General features: G+C 45.5%; 1 protein-coding gene across 3 annotated transcripts in view; it reads right to left on the bottom strand.

Annotated features, from left to right (window-relative positions):
* Positions 1-23,843, bottom strand: part of LOC311042419 (receptor-type tyrosine-protein phosphatase U-like) — a 191,648-nt gene that overhangs the window by 105,157 nt on the left and 62,648 nt on the right. For all 3 annotated transcript variants that reach the window (XM_084053137.1, XM_084053138.1, XM_084053139.1), the window contains exon 3: positions 8,301-8,572. In XM_084053137.1, coding sequence (XP_083909263.1) covers positions 8,301-8,572 — 272 coding nt within the window. The remainder of the gene's footprint in view (positions 1-8,300; positions 8,573-23,843) is intronic.

Raw genomic sequence — 23,843 nt, 5'->3', positions numbered from 1 at the left:
AACAACCTTCCTCCTCAGACTTTTATTGAAAGCCACTTTCCCGGTGGAACATTCCATATGCCAATAGTTTATTCTAATGACCGGTTAGTCACTTTCGGAAGAAGAGAACGCATTGGAGAAAAGAAAAAGATATTTGGCAGCCAGTGATTTACAGCCCAAATTAAATGGCCATTACGAAAGCCTATGAAATTACTGGGTAATCTTAAAACAATTACAAGGGCTTGCTACGTATACAAATCGATTCGAGAGACAATTTATTTGTACCAGTAAAACATTCTGGTCATGGGGACGTTATTAAAAGGTAATGCCCGTGTCTTCCCTGTTAAGACACATGGAGGGGAGGAGGGATAGTTCCTCAAACAGCCACAGATAAAAGTTCACATATCAAAGTACATCTGCCTCAGTAGAAAAATGCCAAGAGGACAGTTGTTCTGAGTGTGTGAGCACTGGAGAGCATGGTAGGACGCTCACGTCATTCTCTACCTCGTAAAACCCCTTCCTCATAGCCAGAGACCTCAGGTGTCACAGTGGGGCATGCTGGGAAAAATAACATGGATTATCAGACAATGCTAAAGACTAGCTATCTTGATGCATTTATTCTTATTTCCAAGCCTTTGATCTATCACTCTCTCCATAAGTTGCTGCTTTTCTCAAAGAAAGGGAGAACAAAAAAAGAAAGAAAGATAGACGGAGCCATAGAGCAATGGAAATCATCCCACTGAGAAGATAATAACACTGCAGCCAAGACTTGAATGTGGAAGCAAGGGCTCGGTTGGATAAATTAGCCTCAACAGGGGCTGAGATGTTGGTTTTGACTGGTTTGACGTCATGGCTACAGATTTTCTGACTGTGACACGTTTTATAAAAATTGTCAGGCTCATTTTTACCACCTTCCTTCAAAAGAGGTGTCAGCAATGTGAAAAGAAGAGGATAAGAAGGCTAAGTGATAAGGTGTGTGAAAGAAGAGGTCGGTAAACATGGTACAGAGATGAGGTAGAGAGAAGATGGAAGAGGCCTTCGAGACACTGTTGGAAAGAAAACAATGGAGGAGGATCTAGGAGAGCCCAGATAACATCTTTAATATTTGATAACAAGGTCCCCCCGCTATCACAGACAGCACTACCAGAGAGAGAGAGAGAGAGAGAGAGAGAGAGAGAGAGAGAGAGAGAGAGAGAGAGAGAGAGAGAGCACAGATCTCCAATATCTAGATATCAAGGTGATTTCTAGTCTATTAAATGTTTCCTACAGCTCCAACTTCACCACCCTCTGCGTTTGAACTCAAAATTTGAATACATTTAATACATTAATGTTAAAACCTGCTGACAGGAAGTGGTTGAGCTCTAAACTCTTGCTTATCACACACATCACCACTGATACATAAACTAATCTAAACACAGAATGACACAAGTTTCTTCTCATAACGAATACCAGTAAAAATGTAAATGTGAACACACAGAGGGCAATATTTGAATTCTGAGCTTTGACGATTATCATAAATGGCTCAGACTGATATCCATATCTATCCTTTATCACATAACCTGTTGCACATCCTTACCAGCTCAGTCCCTCTGTCTAACATATCAGTAAAGGTGCTTTTCTCCTTCCTTGATGTCCAAACTCTCATGCAACTCCTCATACACCTTTCCCTTAACCATTATCACCTCTCTCTGCGCCTTACCCCGCATCTCCTTGTACTCTTGTCTACTTTCTTCATCTCTCTGACTATCCCATTTCCTCCGAATGCTCTCCTGTACTCCCACATTCCACCAAAAGGTCTCCTTTTCTTCCTTCCTCTGTGCCGAAGTCACCCCAAGTACTTTCTCAGCGGTCTCCTTTACCACTTCTGCAGTAGTTGCCCAGTCATCCAGCAACGTTTCACTGCCACCCAGTGCCTGTCTCATCTCCTCCCTGAACTCCAACAAAACAGGTTGCAGCAAAGACATGCTAAAGAGAGTCAATTTATTGTTGTTTTCAGATTACTGCTAAGAGATTAGCTACTGTACGTAAGGGGGCTGCAAGGTGGAAGGAGTAAAGAAATTTGCCGAAATTCAAAAGATCGCATATATGCGTTCTTTGGTCTTTTCATTGTTTAATCTGTGATCGCTCTGTTCTGTGATTTTTTCATCATCAGTTTCGGAGTTTCACACTCACCTTCATGACGCAGATTCCGTTCCCGGTTCTCGGAAGGCCTTTTTTAGGCATTTTAGGCCAGAATAGGGAAGAACACGTTTTTTTCACAGGGTATAAAAAACGAACGGAGAGCTCTAGTTCTATTTTCTTTAGTCTGGATGACGAACTGTTATCGTCGTCGTGTATACCATCGAACTGAAGCCCGATCGGCGATCTGCGAAAACGTCACATCCGGATATGACGTATGGACTGTTTGAGCCTGTTTGGGGGGGTAGGGGTCGAGCGAGTGAGCGAGTGATCAAGAGGTCGATCTGCTGCTCTCTGCTGGTCTAACTATTTGAATGAAAAATTACAAAATAACAAAAACAAAACCTGTAGTTCTCTGTAGCTGTAGTTCTCCGGTGAGCACAGCAGTTCTTTGTGTTTATTTCCCATGGGATCCCTCAGCGGCAACTTACCGGTGTTAATTTAACTCTGAGAGGGTACAAAGAAGACCCTTGCAAGCAGGCGTGTGTAGGTTATGATCCCATAGCAAGGGAGGACGGCCGCCGTTCAGAGTATGGGGAAGTGTCGTGGAAGTCTCCCCATTGGCTTAAAGGACAGCCAATGATCGAAAACATGTCGAGAATATGTCGAGAATTTGTCGAGAAGAGAATGACTAGTGCTCAGCCTTTTCTTAGACCCGGTTACTCTTCGAGCAACCTGGTAAAAAAAAGGTGATGGTAGGTCAAGCAGCTTCTCTCTCATCTCCACCTCCCTCCCTCCTGTACTCTTTGTTGTAATCCTTGTGTGTCGTGACAGATGTCCTGAGATGATATAAAGTTGAGAGAAAGAGCAAGCTCATCTGTGCTCTACAAGCATCAGCCATCGATGCACTTTTCCCTGGTTTAAGGTCAACAATTCCTGTACTGCGGTTGTGCACGTGTGTAAGTGTGTGTGTGTGTGTGTGTGTGTGTGTGTGTGTGTGTGTGTGTGTGTGTGTGTGTGTGTGTGTGTGTGTGTGTGTTAGGGCTGTCAGTTCTCCTCTATAATCTCATTCGAATTTCAATGGAGTTTGGAAGCACTCGTTGGAAATCACTCAACGGTCCTTTGTACCACCTGTTTATAATTTGCACATAATGCAGGAGGCAGCAGGACGTTGCGTTATTGAAAACAAGTGCTTCTAAACAAGACACTTAGAAAAATAATCACCTGCAAGGAATTTATTGATGTAAAGTAGCTCATAACATGTCTATCGTGGATTTTTATGAAACACAAACTTTGCAGATAGAAAGAGGATAATTTAAGCTTTTCGTACAGCTGCTATGTTGGTGAGTTTAATGTTGTTTAAAACAATCAGATGGGACTTCTCTGTTTGGATGTATGGGCTACACATCTGGATACAATGATGTCACGCGCATAGCCTCTATCCACCTGTTTCCTAGGCTTTTCACTGTGTTCCACTTCCTGTCTTTTGATCCAATGAAATCCAATGAAACCGGTCAGATGACTAATGATATCCAATGAAATCCGACAGGAAGTGGAAAACACACAGCCAAGAAACAGGTGGATACAACAGTGTCGCGCCAAGAACACAGCTGACCTACAAGCCCACACCGCGTTGCATCAGCCAAGCTTGCGGTCTTGCAGATCTGCTGGGGCGGAGCTACACTACAGCTGAGCTCCTGCATGTTGAAGGAAAAACACAGCTGTGCCAGACGAGCAGCGCTGATGTTCAGCTTTCGCTGTGATAATTATTAAAGTTTCTAAACCGTAACTTTCAAGTGAAAAAGTTTATAGGGGGAAACATGATGAAAGCATTTGTTTTCGCATTGGTAGGTCAGGGAAAAAAAAATATATATATATATATATACTAGAGTTTCGGGGGGCTACGCCCCCCTCAACCCCAGCCGCGCACGGGGCCCAGCGTGGCCGTGTGTATATTGGGGGACCCAAATCGCCGGAGTGAAACTGTGGAAAAGTTTTTTTGAAAAAGGAAAAAATTTGAAGAAATAATATTTGTTATGTTTCAGGGGGTCCACAGGGGGTCCGCGGACCCCCTGATGGTCCACTGACCCCCCTGTGGAGTGTTGGGACGCGCGGGGACACCCCTGGAACATTGCGGACCATTTCGGTGTGTTTTTTTTTTTCATGAAGGTGGTTGCTTGTTTCTGGCGCAGGCTGTGCAAACCTGGCAACCCAGCGCATGCTGCCGCACGTTTAAGTGGCGTAGCGTCATGAGGGTCAGTGGGGCCGTGGCTCGGTCAGTGAAGACCCTGTAGTGCGGATGATATGTGGCATAGAGGGGCAGATTGTAAATCCACAGAGGAAACATCCGTGGGCTACCATTGGTTCAGCGATGTGTGCGGTCGCCCTGCGGCCCCTCCTCCTCCACCAATGTGCAGTATTGAGAGCCCTGACGTCACAACAATTGGAGCGATGGGCACTGCACTGTGGTTGGTTAGGGTACACCTAGGGCCCAGGTAGAACCCAGTTAAAGCCTGCATGGGCAAACCCAGTTAGGACCCGCCTTGGTCCCACATAAACATGGCTAGTTGGGGCCCACCTAAGGGCCAGGTAGAAGCTACTTATAGCCTGCATGGGCATCGCAGTTGGGACTGAAGTGGATGCCGCTGACATTGCTGACATGGGGTCCATATGGTTTAGCCCACCTTGAAACCATATGGGAACTACGCTGGCATGCTGGCTGTAATGCAAACGCTGCATCATACCTGCAGTGTGTAGTTTGATGTTGTGTGTGTAGCAGATATACCTGCAGTGTGTAGATCAATGTCCATAGGAAAGTCAATGCCCAGCAGTGTTTTTTTTCCCCAGCAGAGTTTCTAGTGTCTCTGTGTCTCTCTGGAAGAGGTTGCACATGAACTCTGCAGCCGCACCGAGGCGCTCCAACACAAACACTCTGACATTAAGCTGCTTCACACAACAAACATCAGCACCACGCTGCTGTTTGTCCAAAAGACACAATATCTCCTCTCCCACCGACGTCATGTGTTCATTTATCGACAGCCGTACAGACTCCTTTTGACACATTTTACGTCGTTTATCCAGCTCTCACTGACTCTCCACATCGGGCTGTTATTTTGCTGCGATCAAGTCAACGATGTGAGAGATTAGCTATCACAGACGGACGGACAGGGGGTGAAACATAGTCTTGCGCCATGCCTTTCGGCCTGGCGGAGACAATAAAAAACCGAAAGTAAAGGAAATGGCCATTTCTGCAACAGAAGTAGTCAATAAAGTATGCTATGAAAACATCGGCCACATTGGCAAAGAATGTAAGAAAGAGGCAATCATGTAGAAAATAGCCGATCTCCAAGCTTACAAAGCCTCTCAACGTGAGGCGTTTCGAGCTTGTAGATCGGCTATTTTCACAATATTTACTTGTGGAACGGAGTCAAACAGAATGGGGGGGTCCCAGATCAAGTACGTGTATTTGGGGGGGGGGGGGGGGGGGGGGGGGGGGGGCGGCGTGAAAGGGTTGATAAACACTGCTCTAATCGGAGCGAAATTATCTGAAATTACGACATGACCATAATGCAGGCTAACATGCGTTGCACGGGGCGGTCCTGCCATTACGTTAGTTACTGTAGTTGCTGTGGAGCGACATAGTTCTCCAGAAGACACACACAAACATAGACCATCTACAATGGACGAACTGAGCAGCAATATAGACATTCACCACACGAACGTGCATTGTTGACAAAGTGATTGCACAGCCGCTGCAGGCATGACAACCAGGTTAGCGTTAGCGACATGGCAGCTATCACAGCGCCCTGTCCGTCGTGCTGCAACTGCCTGTGATGGCTACAGCAGTAACAGCAAGCTGTCTGCGATGCCATTGTCTGGAGACTGCTGTTAGCGTGACACGACCAATGAGAGTGAGCGCTGTAGTTGTTGCTAAGATACGGTGGCGTCTCTGCCCCATAGCTTGTAGATCTCTCACACATGATTGGCGTAGGCTGCGTTGCCAGGTCTGACTTTGTGTCTAAGCAATGGTCGGCTTATTTTTGCGCGCCTTTGGGCTCGTTTGCATTGTGCGCACGGCAGCGCTTGTTTAGCGTACGTCAGCGCGACGTGGCAACGGACGTGGCAACGTGAAAGGTGATTGGCTGGTGAAAAGAAACACCCGACGTTACACCAGAAATGGTGCCTGGAGAAAATGGTGACCAAAAAAAAAGTTTGGAAAAAAAGGAAAAAAAACCCGCAGCGGCTGCGTGCTGTTGTGGTGATGAGGTCGTGCGCACGGTAAAGGGTACGAAGCTGGCTCCCCTTCCGTTTTGTCCGACATTTGGTGAGTAGAATTAATTATGTTGCGCGGTGGAAAAGCTGTAGTGAGCAGTGAGATGTCCCCTACGCGAGGTGTAAATTCAGCGCGGCCGGCGTGGCGAGTCAGTTGGCGAGATGTGGTCTGGCGGTGCGTTGTTTAGTCGATAACAGAGCTGTGGGGTGTGGACACCGAGGGTGCGGAAGTTGGTCGCCATTTATATAGTTAGATATATATTAAAATTATATATATATAAAAAAAAAAAATGTTTTAGCGAAATTCGTTCTGACAGCCCTAGTGTGTGTGTGTGTGCGTGCGCACACGTGCATTTGTGTGTGTGTGTGTGTGCTTGCATGCGTGCGCGTGTGTGTGTGTGCACCCACACATGTTTGTTCCTGTCAACATTAAATAACCCTCACTGTCAGATTGCACTCTGTTGGTTGGACAGTGTCACCCTACCTTGAGACCCTGTTTGTACAAAGAGTGACGATTATTTACACAGTGAAGGTCAGATCTTGTGGAACCAAATGGAAGTTAATTAAGTCGGAGGGATTGACAGTTCTCGATAAAATGCACACTACTCAACTTAATTGCTTTCTGACAGCTCTGCAGAGTTTGCAGAAAATAGAAAATGGATTTAGTGACGCCGATCTTTTTATGCAGACCTACAGAATACACCAAGGCAAGATACGTCATACACTGTGGACAGACATACTGTACACATACATACTGTCATTGTTAACACTAACAGTTGTGTTTTCCTTTAGGTATGTGATTACATGTTTTGGCTGCATAGCCAAATAAAACACATAACCAGAGAACACTTTTTACAGTGGTTTTACAGTGTAGGACTTCTTAATGCCAAGCTTTCTCCAATCACTTCCAAATCATAAATGTTTTCATATTAGAGAACTCAGTGTATTGGTCCATACTACAGTGAGCCTATATTCACCATGCCTACATGAGCTGTAGTTAAGACCCTGTAGCACTAACAGTGCCTATATTCACCATGCCTACGTGAGGTGTAGTTAGGACCATGTAGCACTAACAGAGCCTATATTCCACATGGAATCAATCACTATTAAACTAAGAAGGTCTGGCTTGTAATGAACAACAAGGTCACCCTGACATGGATTTACACCATGTATGTACACCATACTCATCATCATGTGAACAGCATGAACAACACACTGTACACCTAATACAGTGCATCAAGCTGTAGGGTTTCATCACAGAATAGTGAGAGGAGAGGAATAATGGTTGACAAAGACTAAACGACATACCGTACAAAAAGTATGAAAACAAATACAAAAAGTATTTCCTGTGTCTCATGTCCTGCTCTCCCACCTAATCAGACCCATTCCCTCATCCTCGGGTTGTACTCTTCTTCAACTCAACAACTCACATGTATTTGTATTGTCCTCATTCACAGCTACAGTCTCAAAGGGCCAGACAGGCCTACATTGAACCAATGAAACTACAGAACTGCTTAAACCAGGGCTGTCAAACTCTTTTTAGGTCAAAGACCTGATTGGACAAAATTCAAATTCATGAAGGTCAGACCAGTTGTTGTATCAACTCATTATGTACATGTAGTGAAGGATGGAGACATTTCTCACCTGGTACTCATTATGTACATGTAGTGAAGGATGGAGACATGTCTCACATGGTACTCATTATGTACTGTACATGTAGTGAAGGATGGAGACATGTCTCACCTGGTACTCATTATGTACATGTAGTGAAGGATGGAGACATTTCTCACCTGGTACTCATTATGTACATGTAGTGAAGGATGGAGACACGTCTCACATGGTACTCATTATGTACATGTAGTGAAGGATGGAGACATGTCTCACCTGGTACTCATTATGCACATGTAGTGAAGGATGGAGACATTTCTCACCTGATACTCGTTAGGCCAGAAGGTGCTGACAGCCAGCTCCACCTGGTGCCACTGTTTTCCATGGGAACCTGACGTGTTCCACACAGGGCTGCCCAGCGGGCCCCCGTTTACTCGCACGTAAGCCCGCAGGGCCCCCGGACTGTGACCGTCACGGCTGTACAGGAAGTAGCTGAACTGGACGCAGTGTGTGTCGTTTTCACTCAGCGTTTGGAGCAGCAGCTGGGCACGATGCCCCGCGGCATGCTGGGAGGAGTTCACCAGCATATAGGACCCTGGAGAGGGGGGGGAGAGAGAGAGAGAGAGAGAGAGAAGAGAGAGAGAGAGAGAGAGAGAGAGAGAGAGAGAGAGAGAGAGAGAGAGAGAGAGAGAGTGTGTCAGGCAGGGTCATGGGGCAGTGCAGGAATGTATTGACTTTATAGGGCAGCGCCATGCGTTCTGTTTTTCTGTCTGTGACTGTTTCTGTGTTTGCCATTTCAGCTGTATACCACTGCAAGCCAAGGAGGACCTAGAAATGTCAAGGTTTTTGACAACTGAAATGAAATGTCAAGGTTTTTGACAACTGAAATGTTGGGAATACACTGCACTCCTTTAAATGTGTTTGAAGCATCAAGAACTCTTGCAGCCTGTGAATGGGTCTATACATAGGTGACCAGAGGCAGAACTTTGTATTTGAGCAACACCCTGTTAGAACCAACCAAGACATAAAACCTTAATCCTGTGGGGAAATTCAGCTTCACCCAGCTGATGGCTAATCAGATGGTCATGAACACTCAGGTGGTAGCAAATAATTAGGTGTCTTCCTCAGGGACACAGGGACACTTCTACAGTACGTGTAGACGTGACTTTCTGCTTACCAGACAGATTCTCTACCAGCTAATCTATGGCTGCCCGTATGTCTTGGAGACCCCTGGCATCAATGCCACGGCTGGCGGCTGTCTGGTCTCCTGTGTTCAGGAACATAAACAACAGACCTGATTATGTCGGTACACCTGAAGGTCTTGCATCATTGTTGTGCTAATCACGTTAGCCAATAGCCGACATGGATGCTTGGCAGGACAGATGCTGGGCGAGAGGCAATAGGGTTATGTTATCCTGATTAGAAGGGTCTTTGTGGAGGTACTGTATTGTGAATCTCTCCTCCTACCTCAGTGTCACCTTGCAGGGAGAACGGCTAGCAGACCTCCCTCTGTCTCCCTCTCTCTTGCTCTAGCAATCACTCTCTCTCCCCCCCATCACTGTTTCACTCTCTATGTACAGTACTTTATCATCATTTATCTGTCTCCCTCTCTATATAATATGCATTATATCTGTCTAAGTCTTGCTCTTTCTCCCTCGGTCTCCATCACACTTTCATCCTCTATAACTGTCTTCCTCATCCTCACAATGTCTTTGTCGCCGATCTCTCTCTCTCTCTCTCTCTCTCTCTCTCTCTCTCTCTCTCTCTCTCTCTCTCTCTCTCTCTCTCTCTCTCTCTCTCTCTCTCTCTCTCTCTCTCTCTCTCTCTCTCTCTCTCTCTCTCTCTCTCTCTCTCTCTCTCTAATTTGACAGAGAATCTGAATCAACCACTACAACTATAACTGCAACTGTAACCCCTCATCAGAGTCTCTTTTTAATTCATCTTTCAAAAAGGTCTAAAAAAAAAATATATATACAAATATTCCCCCCTCAAACATAATAAAAAGGTGAATGTTGTCCACCACTGTGAGCTGAAATGGTCTTTTCCCTCTACATCAAGGAGCAAAAAAAAAAAAAAAAAAAAAAAAGGCACAGCGGTTCACAGTAGAATGTCCAGGTCCACCGAACAACCTTTATGATGCTACGTTCTGTTTTGTTATGAGAACAAAACCAGACATTCGAGCAAGGACAGAGGTGTGTGTGTGTGTGTGTGTGTGTGTGTGTGTGTGTGTGTGTGTGTGTGTGTGTGTGTGTGTGTGTGTGTGTGTGTGTGTGTGTGTGTGTGTGTGTGTGTGTGTGTGTGTGTGTGCGCGCGCGTTATGTGTGCGTTGTGTGTATTCTTTGAGAATGTAAATCTCAGCGATTGTCCTAATCAGATCATTCCAAGCCCTTCTATATTGTGGTCCTATGGTCATGTTATTGTTTAGCTTTAATATACTGTACATGCTATTAGCGTGTTTCACTTAACTCTGACAGCCAACATAATGCAGGGAAACAAGAACTGCTCTTCTCACTATCTTAAGTTATTATATGTGATAGCTGAGTGGAAACCATGTGTGAAAGAAAAAAATGTATGCATGAATTAAATCAAGGCCAGGACATATATAACTTAAGTTCATATACTGTACAAACACATTTTCAAGATAACATAACATACGGTATGTATACCGGACTACAGCAGAGAGCAGCTTTCCATTGCATAGATATTAACGACCCCCATCAGGAGAGTGGAGGACGACAGTAGAAAGAGAAACAACTAACTGTAGATATTAACAACCCCCATCAGGAGAGTGGAGGACGACGGTAGAAAGAGAAGCTACGGTACAATCTGTGCCCCATGTGACAGCGGTGAGATTATTTTGGGAGACAGTGGGCGAGGAGAGAGTGGATCTCTCAGCGATGGCGGTCTGCCCAGTCCTTGCCTCCACCGTGCCCATCTGTTTCAGGAGAACTTGAGAGCGAAGGCACAGTGGGTCATCAGGGCCACGACCAAGGACAAGAGTGACAGAAAGTCAGGAAGAAAAAACTAAATATAATCACAGTGAGAGCCACGCTCCCTGACATGTAGGGAGCAAACATGAATTCCACATTCAGGGACACAGTCGATCCTATATAAAAATAAAGCAACAACAAGAAAAAAAACATGAAGACCTTGTGGAGGTCAAAGGAATGTTCAACGTTACCAGAATGAACTCCCATGTGGGATGAGTGATGCATTTCTTAAAACTTAATACATATTCAACAGAGCTCTTATATCTGCTTCTGTTACAGTCAACACAAGCCCAGGATATTCCTTCCTTAAGGTTTGATCTCCAGCCTGACATTATCGTCATTTCCACATTTCCACTTTTTGGGCATCGGGAAATGTGTCGTACTTTCTTTTAAGGAAAAAGTAGAAATGTTGAGTCACAACCATTTAATCTGGTGGGTGTCTCACCAAAGTTTTATTTTCAATTTTTGTTTTGTAGTTTTAAAGGATCCCCTAACTGCTACGGTACCTCCGTGATCCGACTTCAGATAAGCGGTTGAAGATGAATGGATAGTTTGCAGAACACGTGAAGTTCAAGTAGAGGAACATTCTGGCTTTAACCCTTCCGTTGTGTTAGGGTAATTTTTGACCCGTTTTCAAGTTTAAATAGGTAAAAAGTACCCTTTACATTTCTTTATTGGAACAAGGTTTCGTGATATCCTCAGAAAGAGCTATTTTAACGCAACAAAATTAAATACCACCATTTTAGTTAATTCTGATGGTCTAAAAAAAATAAGTGACACTTGGTGAGTTGAGGGTCAAATTTGACCCGGCAGAGACGTGTGGCTCAATTCCCCCCAAATTGTCAATATTCAATGTTTACATGTCTGAGAGTGAGAGACACTTGTCCTCAATTAGCATTTGCTATCAGGAGTAAAATAAAGTTTGGGTTTATGAAAAATAAATGACTTTTTACCTTCTATGGTATACGGGTCAATTTTGACCCTTAACACACCCTTAACACACCAAGTATTTTTTAATAATATTAACATTGGTTAAAGTTAAAAAAACTAAAAATGTATCTATTCTATAAAATAAAATCTATTATAGCTAGATAACATAATTATCCATTGTCTTCATTATAGGAAATGTAATGAGTGAATGTGCATTTTTATAATTGAAAACAATATTTTTTATATCTGCCTTATTTTATATATTGAAAGATGAAACCATAACCCAACATTATATTTAAAAAAATGTGGATATGAATGCATAACAAGTCAGCTATGAGGTGGGAGAAAAAAGGTGTTTTGGGCTGAGTTAAATCACGGGTCAAATTTGACCCGCTAACACCAAAAGTGTATACAGGTTTCTAACACGATGCATGGGTTTAAGAAAAACAGAAAGCCCAGCTCTGCCCGTGGTCAGGAGGTTGGCATTGCAATGCGTACAGTAGGTTATGACTGAGGTGAGATTTATAGTGATAGCCGGCTATGTCATCCTTGTACCTGCATGTTCTTCTTAACTGAATTACAATGTAATGGAGTTGGAAAAGCAATACCAAGAAATTATACTAAGACGTATGTGTTGCAATCACCTTGTCTTCGTCTAAGACTCGAGAGATACCATCTGTTATCTAAAGATCCTGTTATGGACACATTTTACTGGAATTCTACTAGAAAGCAGCCGCTGTTTGAAGGAACCCATCATCACATACCAGATGTGTGTATCTCGAGGCCGACACTGCTGTACACACCTCGTATACAGTACACACATTATGACCTTTCATTACTTATGCTTCAAAGCTCTGTGAAATCTGATAAAGCTCCATCCATTCTTCTGTGCGCCACCCAAGGGCACGGGAACATCCATAACAAGATTAGGACTGATCCAGCACATCATAATTCACATGGAGCGCTGGTGGACCCGACCCTGGTCACAGGCTGTGGGCGACACTATCTGTGTCAAGCCACGATGGAAGAACCAGAGACTGTTAGAGAAAAAGGTTGAGATTAGAGGTAAGAGTGATTGTGGAACAGCATATTAGATAGGAATCATCAGCGAGCCAGGGAGAGGAGGGACTCCAGAGAATAAAGAAGAGGGGAGAGATGGAAGACCCAGACGGCAGACTGAAGTAGGGTGGAGGAGCTACACCGTTTCACTTCTTCCTCTCTTTGTTTGACCTCTTCCCAAGTGCTGTATGACACCCCCCCCCCCCCCTCTTCTCTGCATCAAGGTCAGAGCACTAGTACGCTCAACATGACAAAAAACTTGAGGGAAACAAGTGGTGAACAAACTGGAATGAAAGGCTGTGTTGTGAAAGGGTGTTTCTATTAAATCTACCTTAAAGCTGGGGCTCACATGTTGTCGTTGCAGTGGTCTCTGCCCTTTCTCTCTGAAGTTTGACATCAAGCTGTCATCAAAGGGCGACTTCATTACAACTACAATTATGATCTTCAATGGATATATCCACATATTTCCATGCAATACATTATAGATTTATATATAATTATTCAATTTTTATGTTTTACTTATTAGTTATTATAGAATCTATAATAACTAATAAGTAATAAGTAAAACATAAAAAATAAATAATTATATTAATTATATATATATATCATCTACAATATAGATGATATATTGTGTGATTATTACTCTCCATTTATATAATATTATTATTCATGTTTATCCTTATTATTATTAACACTATTATTTTATTTTATTCTCGTCCGTCTTTTGTGATTATTATTATTTATGATGATGAGGATATTGGGCTCCTATAGTCTATGCTAATTGTGGCCTAGTCCTCAACCTCAGCCCACTGCTTTATACACTTGTTTTGTTTTGTGTTTTGTTTGTCTGTTGGGCAGCTCAGAGGGGATTTTTTAAAATGTTTTTTAAAGAGTGCATTGGGAATTGAATGTTCACTGTGAGTAAAAGGTGTCATCAAAGGTGGCGATCATCAATGGTAAGAGTAGATGATGTCTTCTAATGGCTCATAACTGGAGTTATTTCAGTCACATGTGTGCACGTGCGTGTGTGCGTGCATGCGTGTGTGCGTTTCAATGGTGAAGACATGAGGACATTAATTTGATTTGATTTGACTTTATTGTCCCCTTGGGGAAATGTGTGTCTGCATTTAACCCATCCTCAGGAGCATTGAGCAGCCACTGTGGGACCAACTCCAGTTTAATGCCAGCACCTTGCTACTGACACTGGCAGGAGTACCCAGCATGCATGTGTTTTGGTGTGGGGGCTAGGGAACCGGAGCACCCAAAGGAAACCACAGGCACAACATACAAACTCTACACAGAAAGGACCTCCTCATGGGTTTTGAACCCAGGACCTTCTTGCTGTGAGGTAACAGTGCACCACCATGCTACCCTGTGGCGTTAATCAACACATTGAAGACGAGACAAAGAACCAAACAGGTTTAACTTGACAGACAAGCTGTTCAATTGACCCCATCAGCATTGCAGTAGCAGTTTTCATACTCTGAGGCTCAAATTACAACAACAACAAATTGAGCGAGTATAGTTTGGTTTCAATTATTTCCTTGCATTTGCCAAGGTATGATTCATTGCACGTGTTTCCTCATTGCCAGGCCCCATCATTTTCCTTGCACAGTTGGTATGCAATCTTCCTCTTATATTTATTATTTGTCCATTTATGTTTATTTGCTCTCTGTGAACGTTTAGTTCAGATGTCCTCCTATACAGTCCATCCTGTTTTTTTTACCTCGTTAAGTCCAACGTCAAGAGGACTCCTTCCATGGTGTTGTATTGTTGTTGTTTTTCTCACAGTGTAGAACTATAGGTTACTGGACGTAACCCCGGTTTTATGATAATATAAGCGAGATGTCTCGCTATGGGAGAGCGCCCTCCGGCGTGATCACACAGAAGTACACCTTCATACACTTCCAGACAATTCTATTGGCTGGACTGACCTTCCTCTGACTGGAGGTCCCGCCCTCATCCTATATCAGTCAGTGGATGGGTCATTTTCCCTAATTCAAGATAACCTTTCTCTTCTCGTTCGTAAACAAGAAGGGTGTTTTTCGAGACATCTCGCTTATATTATCATAAAACCGGGGTTACGTCCAGTAACCTATAGTTTTATTTCAAATATTTCACTCGATGTCTCGCTATGGGAGATATAATACACTCCCTGATTGTTATCTCGAAGTCCAGAGTAACCAGCCTAGGGGCTTGATCCCCGTGTCTGGAGGCTACACTAAGGACCGTACTGTATGCGCCACAGGGGCTGCAGTTACGTCCAAACTGTAGAACCTGGCAAATGTCAAGGCCTAAACCCAACATGCCACACTGCAGACATCTCAGATGGAGACCCCCCCGAAGAGGGCCCATGATGTCTCCCTTTCCCTCGTAGAATGTGCCCTCAGTCTTACTGGGGCAGCATCCCACCACTGTAATAGGCTAACTGAATAGCCTCTAAATCCAGTGGGAAAGTGTCTGTTATGCAATGGGCTAGCCCACTATCCGTGGAGCCCATGACACAAATAGCTGATCTGACTTTCTCAAAGCCTTAGATCTGCCAATGCACATTTCCAAAGCCCGAACCGGACAAAGGCAATGTAATCTTTCATCCTCTCATGAGGCAAAAGGATGCGGATGAAACGCATTAAAAGGTCACAAGGACACTTGGTACCAAGGGGTTCTTTAGCCCACACCCAGGTCTGGGTCTGACAACCACCCTTGTAGTCCCTTCCTTGAACTGTGTACACACCCCGTGTACTGACAGTACCTGAAGATCACTGAGCTCTACAGTAGTCACTGAAGCCATCAGTAACACAGTCTTGATTGACAGTTGTTCTGTCAATCTGACACAGAGGCTTGAAGGTGGCCGAGACAAGGAGTCCAACACCTGGCTCAAATCCCAGGCTGACACCGGGGACTTTGACTCGGGAAGAGACGTTCGGTCCCTTCATGAACCGACAAATCAGGCAGTGTTGACCCACCGTCTCGGCCTCAAGCAATACGGCAGGCTGAGATAGCCGCCAAGTACTGACCCCATTCTGGGGCCACTAGTATCACCATCAGCCCCTGGTCCCTCACTCTCACGAGTGTGGGAGCTAACAGGGACAGCGGAGGAAAACGTAAAAAGAGTTCTGAGCCATTTGTGCACTAGTGCATTTCGACCCAGAGGCACCGCACCCTCCACTGAGAAGAACAACGGACATCGTGTCTTCCAGTGAGGCAAAAAGATCCACCAGGGGACGATCAAACGATCCCAGATCCGTCCTGGTATCTCCGGGTGCAGAGACCAGTCGTCTGAGAGGAATTACAGATTCCTCCAGCGACACAGCGCTGTCACATATTCCTCTGTGACCAACACACGACCGCAACTGCCCAGCCGTCTTATCGATACGGCTGAGGCCATCATACCTGACATTCTCATGCACATTTTGAAGGAGACCCTCCGGCCCGTGCAAAATTGTGCCAGGCAGGACAAAAAGGACTGATCCTTTTCAGTGGCGGGCTGGCTTTGAACAATAGTGAGTTAAGAGTCCTGCCTATGAAATTCGCTGTTTGTGCAGGCACCAACACGCAGTTGACCCTGAAAACTTGATTTCAGTAGGTGAGACACCACTTTCTGAGTATGTTGCCTTGCCGCTGATCCTTGAGTCGGCTTGTAGCAGCCCATCATCTTATGTAAGACGCTATGCGAGTGCCTTCTCTCCTCAGAGGGTCAATCGCAACCTGCGTGAATTCGACAAATACTCTGGGGCTGAGGACGTTACAAACGGTAGCACCGTGTATTCGTAATTTTAACCTCAGAACCCTAACAACAGAGATTTCTGTGTGGTGGGTAAAAAAGGAGCATAAAATAGGCGTCTTTTAGGTCTATCGATGTGAACCAGTCTCTCTGACGCACCATGCGGAGAGACGGATTTGATAACATCCTGAATTTGAACACCGTTCGATACTGATTGAGGGCTCTTAGGTCCAGTATCGGACGCAGCCCCCCCCCCCTTCTTTTTGACCAGGAATAGCACGAGTAGAGCCCGCTGTTAGCTTGGTCTCTGGGTATTTCCTGTACAGTTCGTTTTCCTAACGGGGAGAATTATCTTCCTGTAGAAAATCGCTCGCCTGTCCCCTGCTTAAGAGAAGATCGCTTCCACTAGCCTGGGGAGGTCTCGAGGCGAACTGTAGTATACATCCCTGGATATAGAGTGCAGCACCTACTGTGGTGTGTTGCACCTTATCCATTCCGATATCATACAGTGGGGTTCCTACAACACTGGTTAGGCTCGATTGTGGTGCCGTGGCGCCATATAGTGGTTGAACAGAGTCGACCGTGAGCCGTTCCCTTGGGGACAGGGCGTAATCGTCCTCTCTTTATGGCTAGCATTCGCCCCGCTACCCTGAAGTGTCTGTGAGACCTCCGTGGTAGCGAGCGTGTGTCCCTTATGTTCTGGTTTTGTCCTGTTTCATTTCTTTTTGCCGTGCCCCTGAAATTCAGGCTGTAACGGTTTGAATTTTATTGGATTAACAGGTAGAGAGGGTTCAATTTCTAATAACCACTCCGATGTCTTGCCAAGGAGACATCTTGGTCATAGTATCAGCGAACCGGGGTTACAGTCGTAACTCATGTTTATATTCACACAACATTATCCACATAATGTATGGTGTGTAAAGTCATTCTCCTTTCCATCGGGCGGTGGAGCGTGTTCGCCCCGCCCCGCCCGGTCACCAGAACTCCAGGACCACCAGAGAGAGAGGGGGAGGCGGTGTCCACCGTCTCCTCCTGACATAGTCCCAGCCATGTCCCTCTCCTTTCTGTATTTCACTCTTGTAGAGTAGCTACCCGAGGCCTGCCTCTGGCTGGCTAGGGTGCTCCTCCTGGCCTGTAAGCTGCAAGCGAGAACGCCTGCCATTTAGGCGACGCGTGCTTCGCAATGGAATTGGGCTCTCGTGTCAGAGCCGTGGCTTCTGACGTGAGGTGTGTGGCAACCCCTTCTTCCACGGGTAGCGGAAGAGTAGGGCTCAGCCCAGGACACGTCAACTGTTGTCCCAGTGCTGGTTGCCAACAGGAGTAGGCATTAAAACCGTTCTCTCATACTGGCTGAGGCTCGTGGCTATAGGCTACGCCGCTGGCAACTCGAGGCCGAGTATGAGTCGTGGGGAGAGGCTCGTTTTACTGGCCAGTCGCCTGCTCAATGACCTGGTTATAGGGGACATAATCTGTACCCCGGAGTAACTTTTGGGCCTCGTCCGTGTCCTCTTCCTAACTTGGTGTAGAAGGGACTGGAAATGTTTGGCCCGCTTTTCTGACGAACCTAGGTTCGGTTAGTCCGCATGCTTATGCGGAACGGACCTTCCTCACACGGGCTGCGTGGGTTGGTCCCAGGCAAATAACACATGAGTTGTGTTCGTCGTGTCAGCACGCAGTGTGTAACGTGTTGCTGGTAGGAGCTTGTTAAGCTTCACCGATGGCAACGCACTAAGCTAGCTGGTAGCGTATTAAGCTGGTCAGAGAAAAGACACATTTAAGAGTGAAAACGCTGGTGTGTTTGTTCAGTGTTTTAGATCTTGGCTAAGAAACACCTCGGAGAAAAACCACGATGTAAAGCAGGGACGCTGTCGTGTTTGCTATAGCTTGCCAGACATGCTAAAAACTAGCTGGTGCCTTATGGCGCTAGCTGGTGGCGTGCAGAGCTGACCCGGAGAAAGCACACTAAGAGCGGACGACGCTGGTGTGTTTACTCGGTGTTAGCTTGTGGGTGAGAAGTCACCCCGGAGAAAAACACGATGTTAAGATGTCGTGTTTACCCTGTGTTAGCATGGTAGCCTGCAAGAAGTGTCGCTAGTGCTACGCTAGCCGGTAGTATTATGATACTACCCGGTGGCGTCCCGCACTCTTTTCTGCGGGACCGGGGCTCTTGGACCCGGTCCTGCTCCTCAGAGTTGTGGAGGCCACGTTCACGTTAAGCGTTGTAAGCTTTAGGGAACAGAACAGGGAGGAGGGAAAAACAAAAACACAGGGGTTGAGCAGACTATGCTCGCATGTTTGTTTTCCCTAGCTAGCTCGTGGCTAACTGTGGCTAGCAGTCTGTGGGGCTGAGGAGAGAGCTCAGGGCTCTCCCTCTGGCAACCTGCTGCTAGGCTGGCTAGTAAATAACGTGAGGCTGGGGAGAGTGTATTAAACTCGTCCTTGAATCACGATTTACTATGTAAGCAGACCATGCTTTCTTTTTAGCTTATTAAGCTTGGCTATGGAACGTATTAAGTTCCTAGCAGGGCAACTTGCGATATTGTCACAGTTGTATTAGTCTATACCTTCGGTCGGCAGCGTCTCGCGGTCCGGGATATTATCCTGTCCTTTTGAGACTTTTCGCAGTGCTCGACTTGTTGAGGTAGACTGGGAAAAAGAACCTTGCGATATTATCACAGGTTTTGTAAAGAAAGTCAACACCTACCATCAGTAGCGTCTCGCGGTCCGGGATATTATCCTGTCCTGTTGAGACTTTCGCCATACTGACTTCATAAGGTGGACTGAGAAGGTGCTTCCTCGATCGCGAACGAGAAGAGAAACTGAATTAGGGAAAATGACCCATCCACTGACTGATATAGGATGAGGGCGGGACCTCCAGTCAGAGGAAGGTCAGTCCAGCCAATAGAATTGTCTGGAAGTGTATGAAGGTGTACTTCTGTGTGATCACGCCGGAGGGCGCTCTCCCATAGCGAGACATCGAGTGAAATATTTGAAATAAAACAGAGGGTTCCAGGAGGTGAAGGAAAGGATCCAGTATAACTTACTATGTGGGTGTGTCCACTGGAGTGTTCAGAGCCTCTGAGTTACGCAAGCACAGCGGCCTCTCACAACGAGGTGTTCATGTTTATTTTCTATAAATATACTATATATACACGCCCGCACAAATTTAAACCCATAAAAACACAAACATTATCTGGAAGAGAAGATTGGGAGTTGAAGAAATATTTTGCAGCACTTCCATGTGGTGCATTTGGTCACATGTACACACTGAGTTCAGGATTTGGGGGTGCAGTTGTTGCAGCTGGATCGATACAGAAAGCTACCAAATTGGCGTCAGGTCAAGGACGACTGACAAGCTTTCATTACCTTAGGCTGACACACCTCCCCAAGTGTGGAACCTAATCTCATTTTAACCCAACCTACCTCACTAATACTGTTATCTACCTCGCTCACTCTGTCATCACCTACCTCACTCTGTTATACCCTCACTCACACTGTCACCTACCTCACTCACACTGTCATCAACCTCACTCACACTGTCACTTACCTCACTCACGCTGTCAACAACCTCACTCACTCTGTCATCTACCTCACTCTGTCATGTACCTCACTCTGTCATCTACCTCACTCTCTCATCTACCTCACTCTGTCATCTACCATGTACCTCACTCTGTCATCTAACTCACTCACTGTCATGTACCTCAATGTACCTCACTCTCTCATCTACCTCACTCTGTCATCTACCATGTACCTCACTCTGTCATCTAACTCACTCACTGTCATGTACCTCAATGTACCTCACTCTCTCATCTACCTCACTCTGTCATCTACCTCACTCTCTCATCTACCTCACTCTGTCATCTACCTCACTCTGTCATGTACCTCACTCTGTCATCTACCTCACTCTGTCATCTACCTCACTCTGTCATGTACCTCACTCTCTCATCTACCTCACTCTGTCATCTACCTCACTCTGTCATGTACCTCACTCTGTCATCTACCTCACTCTGTCATGTACCTCACTCTGTCATGTACCTCACTCTGTCATGTACCTCACTCTGTCATGTACCTCACTCTGTCATCTACCTCACTCTGTCATGTACCTCACTCTGTCATGTACCTCACTCTGTCATGTACCTCACTCTGTCATGTACCTCACTCTGTCATCTACCTCACTCTGTCATGTACCTCACTCTGTCATCTACCTCACTCTGTCATGTACCTCACTCTGTCATGTACCTCACTCTGTCATGTACCTCACTCTGTCATCTACCTCACTCTGTCATGTACCTCACTCTGTCATCTACCTCACTCTGTCATGTACCTCACTCTGTCATCTACCTCACTCTGTCACCTACCTCACTCTGTCATGTACCTCACTCTGTCACCTACCTCACTCTGTCACCTACCTCACTCTGTCATGTACCTCACTCTGTCACCTACCTCACTCACTTTGTCATCTACCTCAATCATTCTGTACCCATCATGTACTGTACCTCACTCTGTCATGTACCTCACTTATTCTGTCATCTACCTCACTCACTCTGTCATGTAACTCACTCACTCTGTCATCTATATACCTCACTCACTCTGTCTGTCATGTAACAACTCACTCACTCTGTCATCTACCTCACTCATTCTATCATGTACCTCACTCTGTCATCTACCTCACTCACTCATCACCTCACGCACCATCATCCTCTCACTCCACCTCTCTATTTTGGCCTGTGTGTCTCTCTTTATCTTCTCCCACCTTCCTCTTCATCTGACTCACACACACTCAATCAATCACATATTCACACATATTGTAGATCTTGTTTCATATACCGTATACACACACACACACACACACACACACACACACACACACACACACACACACACACACACACACACACACACACACACACACACACACACACACACACACACACACACACACACACACACACACCAGGTGGAAGCCCACAGTCCCTACCTCATTTGAACATTGACATTTTCGGTTCTGTAGAACAATTTGGCCCTCAAGGCAGTGATATTTGCCAATGACAAGAGGTTTATGGCCTGACAGACATTTATTAGTCTCTCTGAGGCTTCCAGTTTTTAGTCTCTCCATCTGTCTTTGTCTCTCTTTTAGCATGTCTGCCTTTGTTTTGTAACTTTTGCGCAGATGCTATTTTAGTAGGTTTATTACAGTATGTCTATTCTATGAATTCTATGAAATGCATTCATATTGTTTTCCACACAGTTGAAAAGAACTGTGTTCTAAGTACGTAAGTCTATTGTTACTGCCTGTATTGTAAGATCATTATGAATTGCATAAGTATTTTTGCCTTTAGTGTTAGTTCTAGTCCTGCTTATCTTGTTTTTATTTGCAGACTATCCAGGGAGTTGACCGATATAAATTTCACTATGTGAAATGTATATCACAACACCACAAGCTGCATGTGACAGACTGAATCGAATGAGACAAAAAACCTTCAATGTTGAACTTGAACTAGTTTGTCTCTCTCTTTGTGTGTCTGTTATTCTGTCATCTTGTATTGTCTGTCTTTCTTGGAATGTCCCGTACATTTAATATTTCACGCTCTCTTTCTCTCTGTTTATTTCTGACTATTCAAAATATGCAGCAACAAGAAGTGAAAAGAGGGAGTGAGAAGGGGGGAATGGAGGGTGGCGGGGTCAATTACTTCATCAACTTCATCCCTCTGGGAACAATCCGTCCAATACAGGGCATTTTAAAACACACATTAAGACACACACAACACACCCTGAGCCCTGAGCCGTCATCTCCAGGGCCGCGATAATGCAGCTCTGAAAAATGCCTCCGCTCCGCTACAATGCAATAACAGGCCACAAGGCGACAGTATGAAAACTATTGGGCTGCACAGAGCCACAGGCCATCCTTAGTCTGCTTGTTTCCACTCCTCCTCCGCTACCTCTCTGTCTATGCTCTGGCACCTCATCTTCATCCAAAATTTCTACCCCTGTCCCCCCCAGCCAACCATCACCACTGCCTCTCATTCAAAGCAGGTTCTGCTGGGAAGGGACTGGCCTCTCTCCAGGTCTTTATCACACAGAGGTGAGGGGCCGGTAGACAATTACCCGGGGCCCTGGGGACGGCGCCGGTACACGCAAAAGTTGGTACGAACGGCCAGAGAGACACAGAGCGGGCCGAGCCGAGGTCTGCTTTCAGACCGGATAATGAATGGAATACAAGTGTATCTATTGTAGGAGTAGACTGTGCCTTGCAGCACTTGAGGAAGACAAGGCTACATCAGTGAACTGAGAGGAGAGGAGAGGAGAGGAGGAGAGGAGAGGAGAGGAGAGGAGAGGAGGCACTTTTTTTCTCAACAGTCTACCTGTGCTGACCTCTGGAATTGTCCTCCGGGCTGCAGGAACAGAATCAACTGGCAGGTTGACTCCAGAGAGGGGAGGAGAGGATGAGTGAACAGAGAGATGTCTCCTGTCTTTACACCACAGCTCTTGACACTGGCTGTCATATCATCCATTCTGCAGCGCGTCTCAATCTATCTGTCTGCGCTGGCCAGAGAAAGGAAAAATAGACTTGGAAAACGTTAATAAAACCCCAACGACCTACAGACCTCAGACAACCGCCCGCCCACCCCTGACTGCCTGTCTGGGGTCAGAGGCAGCCTGTGTGTTGAACAATGCACCTTCAAGCACCTAAAGAAAATATGTTTACTCTAATGTACTGTACACAAGATGTCACAATACATGCATGACACCAATCACATTGTCATGAATGGAAAATGTTTGTATATTAATTCAACCATTTACGAGCAGTTCGCAGTGCGCGTTCTAGTTACACTAAAATAAAGCAATCATGCAATCACGTTTTATAAAAGGTCGCGCTGTTCTCTGTCACCCGAGTGATCAGGTTCACTTTCCACTCATCCGGATCCGGAAATAACGCCATCCGAAGATTTCCGCCCCCGTCCACTTCCTGTTTAACCTTTTCATTAAAACGGCTCTATCTTGAGTTTACTTTTTTTCCTCTGTATTTCCCGAGACTTTCTTTTCAAAACTTTTCTTTTCATCATGCTGCTGCAGGAGAAGGGGATGTCCCGTATGGACTATTTTTCTCTGGGCGACGCACACACGTACCGTGTATGTTTACAAACAGTCGGACACGCGATCAT

Source organism: Gymnoscopelus microlampas (assembly GCF_963454915.1).
Source record: "Gymnoscopelus microlampas genome assembly, chromosome: 3".
In the NCBI taxonomy this organism is placed as follows: Eukaryota; Metazoa; Chordata; class Actinopteri; order Myctophiformes; family Myctophidae; genus Gymnoscopelus; species Gymnoscopelus microlampas.
Note: the sequence above shows the minus strand (reverse complement) of the source record. Positions and strands in the feature narration are given on the sequence as shown.